Source organism: Brassica napus, chromosome C7, assembly GCF_020379485.1.
Source record: "Brassica napus cultivar Da-Ae chromosome C7, Da-Ae, whole genome shotgun sequence".
Lineage (NCBI taxonomy): Eukaryota > Viridiplantae > Streptophyta > Magnoliopsida > Brassicales > Brassicaceae > Brassica > Brassica napus.
Window position 1 is genome coordinate 35,051,981 of NC_063450.1, and position 6,000 is coordinate 35,057,980.

At 37.2% G+C, this 6,000-nt stretch overlaps 1 protein-coding gene across 1 annotated transcript; it reads right to left on the minus strand.

The window, feature by feature from the left end:
- Positions 1–3,577: 3,577 nt before the first annotated feature.
- On the minus strand, positions 3,578–5,651 carry LOC106353616 (casein kinase II subunit beta-1). The gene is given in 6 exon segments (XM_013793373.3): positions 3,578–4,001; positions 4,183–4,348; positions 4,438–4,547; positions 4,666–4,711; positions 4,714–4,892; positions 4,966–5,651. Coding segments are annotated over 6 exon segments (840 nt in total). The 5' UTR covers positions 5,174–5,651; the 3' UTR covers positions 3,578–3,870.
- Positions 5,652–6,000: the final 349 nt, after the last annotated feature.

Consider the following 6,000-nt stretch of genomic DNA (forward strand, 5'->3'; position numbering starts at 1 on the left):
CTCCCGTGAGCATGTGTATTCAATTATTTAAGCAAACTTATAAGATATATGAGTTGGTTTAGAACCTCTCTCTAAAATCCTCTCAAGAGTAAACCCTTTTCTTGCTGTGCTAGGGTTGCCGGCGGCGCTTTCTCCGCCGTAGTCGCCGGTGCCCTCCTTCTGTTTATCTTTCTCTCTTCGCCTCTCTTCTCCTTTCTCCTCTCGGCTTCCTTTCTTGGTAGTTCTGATTCCTTGCGTCTTCGCGCGGACTAGATCTGGCGCGTCGGATTTGGATCTCTGGAGAAGCAAGGCGGAGGAGTGGATGAGCGGTTCCTTTGGGCTCGTGGAGTGGTGGGGGTTACGGCCTAGTGTCAGATCGGAACTTGGGTAGCGAGATCTATCTCCTTCCTTTTTGCCTCATCCGTTCGTCCTTCTCCGATGGGTGAAAACGTTCGCTTGGCTGGATGCGTATTGGGTTCTTTCAGGCGGGGGAGCTGCGGTGCTTCTTCTTCTTGTCTGGCGGGTCTCCGGTGGTGCGTCTTTGGGCCGGTAAACTTCTTTCTCGGAAGCCTCTCTGAGTTGCTTTCGTTTCCAAACCAGTTTGATCAACGGCGGGTTCTCCGTCGTCGGGGCGTGTGCGAGGAGATTGGCTGTCAGTCTTGTCAACTGCAGTTAGGCTTCTCGGTGGCGGCGCGTGTTGAAGCAGTAGGGGTATTGGATGATCTAGGGATTCCTCGGCTCTTCCTCGCCTCAGGATGTAGGTTGTTGTTTCTGTCTTCTTAGTGTAGGTGTGATGGCGTGTGGCGGCTCATAGGTGCTCCTTCTCCAAATAAAGCTCGACCTTCTCTATTATGGGTTCCTTGGTCACGAGTGTAGCGATTTGTCCTTGTATGGCCGCGGATTAGGTGGACTTAGCAAGCTGTTTTTGACATTCCGATCTTAAAGAGTTGGTCACCGGGGAGGCCAAAATTACTTGGTCCAAGCTCTCGTTTTAACTGCGGTTTCGATTTTGTGGCAAGCGAATGTTCGGCCTCTGATGTTTCCTTCTTGTGGCTGTTGTTATTCTTGTAGATAGGTCCTGTAATGGTTGGTCTGAGTCTCTGTTAGTTTTTATTTCTGTTGCTCTGTTTCTTGTATTCCCCGTGCGTCTGTAAAAAACTGCAAAAATTGGTAATAATCTTAACATGTTTACCAAAAAAAAACTTATAAGATATATCCATTAAAGTCCGACATGTATAATTTTATATTAGCGATGCAGTTGCTTTATTATAGGCTCCGAATAGTAACGTGCGGGACAACTACATGATAAATGCAGTTCAAATAGTAACAAAAATGTATAGATATATAAGTATATATAAAAAATTTGTTACTGTTAACGGCAATGCGGTACAGACGGTTGGTCACTAGTCTATAGTTGCGAATGTTAAATGCGGGACAAGGTGGTTCTAGTACTGTTTAAGCAAATGGTTACCATTCAACAAGTAAACAATCACAAAGGCGTCTACTTTTAGAAAACGCTCTTACGAAAAAAATATTTTGTATGTAGTAATTTTCAACAGATCGCACCTATTTTGTTATTTGCTCACATTTGGTGTGGTTGGGGGTGCGTTCTTCAGTTTTTATTTTATTTATTATTATAACTTAATTTATCCACTTACATATTTTTATTGAGAGACTTACATGTTATTTTTCAAATTTCACACCAAACTTTTAATATTTTAGTTTATAATTAATAAGAAATAAATTAATGCCATCAGATATTTTAATAAATAAAATTATTTATTATTATTTGCTTGGACATAATAAATAACATTATATTAGTCATTTTTATAATTTAATTATTTATGATTTTAGTTCGTACAAGGCTTTAGTTTGTCATGAATGATGATTTATCCAATGTTGCACATATAGTTTAAGGACAAGTCTCATATTATTGATACAGAAGTCTCTGAAAGTTATTTTGAAAGACAACAATATTGTTTGAAGAAGAAGTACAAAAAATTATTGAAAAGATTGAAAATATATTGAATTTAATCAAGTATAAATTAATATATATATAACCGATAAAATGATTAATATCCAAAAATGAAGTTATTATGGGTTGAATAGAATCTTAAACATGTAACTAAACCCGAACTGAATCCGGCTAAACCTATACCGAATTTTCCATCCAAACTTTTATAATATTCGAAAGGAGTTAAAATTCATGAACTTGAAAAACTAAAACCCGAATGAACTCAATGAACCCGAATCGAAATCTCATTGGGACTTCGATTGCCCAGCCCTACATTGGAGCATCAAATGCATGATATGAAAATATATGACTCGTATAAGAGATAATAATGCAAATAAGTTGTGTAAAATTTTAAAGTTTGATATTATCTTTGTCTATATTTTGTCATAATATAATTTAAAATTTTATATATGTTTATTAGTAAATAATTGTTCTTTTTATTTATATATTTTAATTTAGTTTTTATTCATGCACCGTTTATTTAGTTATTAAAAATTGGAATGATTTAAAATAATAAATATACAAAATAATAAATATATATAGGTTTAACTAAGTGTAAAAATAATTTTGTATTTATAGTTTGTTAATAATAAAGAAATATAAATATATTATATGTATCCTGCAGTTATACTATTCATTTTAATGTTACCATTCATATTTTGTTTTAAACTAACGAACCGCGGTTGTTCCGCGATATTCATTTCTCTTGTACAAAGCACAGTTAAACCGTATCGCAGTTACTACCACGTTTCCACTTCCTATAAAATGAAGATCTTTCAAGAGAAATAATGTGATTATGTTCAATATTTGCCGAAATATGGGTAGTAACGCAATTAAAGAATGAGACGAGCAACTGGAACATATAAGAATTGTATCAGAAATTTACAATATTTTTCCCTAATGCGTTATAACTTTCCACGTTCGATCGTCATGACTCATGACGCTCGGCTTTGTAAATGTGATTTCTTAATGATTTTGAGGGGACTCTGCGCTGGGAATCCGTATTTATGTTGATTAGGATAACACGACTCACGTATTTATGTTGACTAGGATAACACGACTCATATTTATGTTATTTTTTTAAAATAATCATTTCTTAGTAGAAAATGTCCATGGCTTATTTTATTTAGTGCGGTTACCTATGGACGTTATAGAACATCAATACATTCCACTAGATTAGTCTTATCATTTTTTTATGTTCATTCATAAGTATAATTGGTGGACAATCAAGACATGATTCTCTGATCAGATCATTTTCAGATAAACAGCAAAAGACACGGGTTTATGCGACCACTTGATCAGTTCCGGCAATTTCAAACCCGGATCCATTCCAAGAACTTGTTATAGGTAAGCCACATATTGAAAGAAAGCTTCGAGGAGATTGTTTCAGAGGTGGATGCAAATTTATCACGTCTATCATTGTTTCAACTTCAGAGTGAGTGTATGTTGTCCTGCATTACCTTGTCTAGTCAGCGTCATCTTCCTGGTTGATCTGGGAAAAGGAAATAGACCCTCCATAAAGTATGTGGATCTAGTATTGCATAATCAAATTGATATAACTACTAAACCCTGGACAATAGAAACTAAACTCCAAAATTTTGATATAATTGATGGGATATTCTAGTAGAGCTTAAAGAGAACTTTCTTTTTGATATCATCTGCCAATGAGAAACAAAAAAAAAATGATTACAAAAGTAGGAACATACAGATGCAAGTTTCAAACCATGCTTTTGCTTGCTTCTAATGTGTATGTACCTGATGACAAATAGAGACAAGACTGCTTCTTCACCTTTCGTGATTACAGTGCTTCTTCTTTCTCTTTTCAAATCCAAAGCCATGATCGTCGATTCTTAGGGTGTCTCTATCTTAAACTTCCTTCACGGTTTGTGTAACTTGAACCCAAATACTCTTGGTACATAGTTCTGTGTTGCCTTTGGTGGCTTGAGATGTCCATAAGTCATCAAGAACAGGTGTGGAAACGTTGTCCCAAAGAAAGCACCGTCAATGTCTGTTCATTGCTTTAAGGAAAACCCCCAACAAAGATCAACAACAGCTGCAAAAGCTATAGAAACCCAATAAAAGATGATTATTGCTTTATTGCATAAGAATCAAACATGAGATTTCAGAACTTTGCATTATAGATAATGTATCAGTAAGAAGTGAAAGTGTGAGACAAAAAAAAAGGATACTGCCTTGGTATTTCGATCTTGGGTAATAAATGTCTTGGCATTTAGGGCAATATATCTTCACCGTGCTTGATCGAGGCAAATCAGATAGACCAACAGGAAGACAAGGCTGGCCACAGCAATAAACTCTAGGGCATCTTCCAAAGTCGTAGTTTTTGTATTTATCTAACTGGAAACAAATCATCAAGGATAAGAATCAAGAGGTGGTACTTTTATGGGATGAGGCAAATGAGTATACAAAGAGTGTTTCTTTCCTACCATTGCAGCCAACCCTTTGGTTGTCAAGATGTAACGCGCATGAATAAGTCCATAAAGCATCTCAGCTGCTGACTCGATCAACTCATTCTGTTCCTCTGTAAACATCTCCCCTGTCACCGACCCAAATCCATATCAAACATTCAAGAGACATAATACTCTTTTATCCTTCTTAACACTAAAGTCAATGCAGATTATGTGCCTAGCTACAAAAGGAAACATATAACGTACCATGAGAAGACTCTACATCCAAAATGAGATCAAGAGCATACTCGTAGACTCGTAATAGGGAACAAGACTGCTGAGTCCACACAAGTTGAAGTGATCTTGGATGTAATCATCAGCAACTTCACAGAAGAACTCGTTTCCCCTTAAACTACAGAACCAAGATACCCACGAGGTGTCTGAACCACTGACATCAGATTCTTCTTCTTCTTCACTGTCTGTGTCTGATTCATCTACCACCAAACAAACATTTCATCAGTTAACTTGATGAGCGTTTTCGCAAAATGCATATGATTAGAAACTCACCGTCTGAAACGTTATTCTTGGAGAGAGAAGCAGAGCGCGAATCTCTGCTGTCATGCGGCTGCTTTCCCGTCAAGACGATTCCTTTTCCCTTGCCGTTAGCTTGACGGGAGGTTGACGGAGAAGGGCGTTCAAGAGCTTGGTTGTTGATTCGTTTACGATCCACAACCTCCTCGGATCTCGAACCTGCCGTTCCTCTCTCTCTGTACATGATTTCTAAAGTCCCTCTCTGTCTCCCTGACTTTTCTCGTTTTCTGATACAGGTACACCTTCACCGGCGATTCATGCCCGTGAGATCGAGGAACGAGGGCCGTACCTCGTTAAAATTGAGTTCTAGGAAGCTTTTTTTTGTTTTCTTTTCTTCTGTGTCGAATCTGGTTCTTGCGTTTTTTCTAGTGTTAGTCTGTTTCGTACAGAGAAGCTTTTGTATATTTTTTCTTTTCACCCTTGTATTTTTTTGGTTAAGTTTTAATTTTTTTTAGTTAAAAGAGAGGGAAAATGGGAAAATAGAGTTATAGCCTTATAGGATCCCGGAGACGAGGGAGGGAACTGGGAAGTGGAACGGTGAATCGGCAGCCAGTGAGAGAGATAGTGGAGACTGGCCACTTGGCCACATATATGTAGAGAAGTCATTTAATCTTCTGATTCCTCCCATCATCTCATTTCCAACCTATACCTAACCTCTGCTGCTCTTCTCTAATCCTCGAAACCAATGTTGCTTTTCTCTCCCCATCTAATCCAGGCCTAGCCATGTTCCTACCCAAATTAAATCCTACAATTTCCTCGCATACTCATGGTGTAGATACGGCTTTAGAGCATGATTATCCTTAGAACACATTAGTGTTTTTTAATCACTTGTTTAATAATAAATGTGTGTTAAGAATTTTAGTTAAGAGACACCTAAATTTTTGTCCTCCATTGTAAGTTTCTTGCTCCATTGCAACTTTCTTAAGCAAGAGTTCTCAAAAGAAAATTATTAAACATTATTTAATAAAACTTGAGATGGAAGAAATAGCTTGAGATAAAACTTGTGTTTAG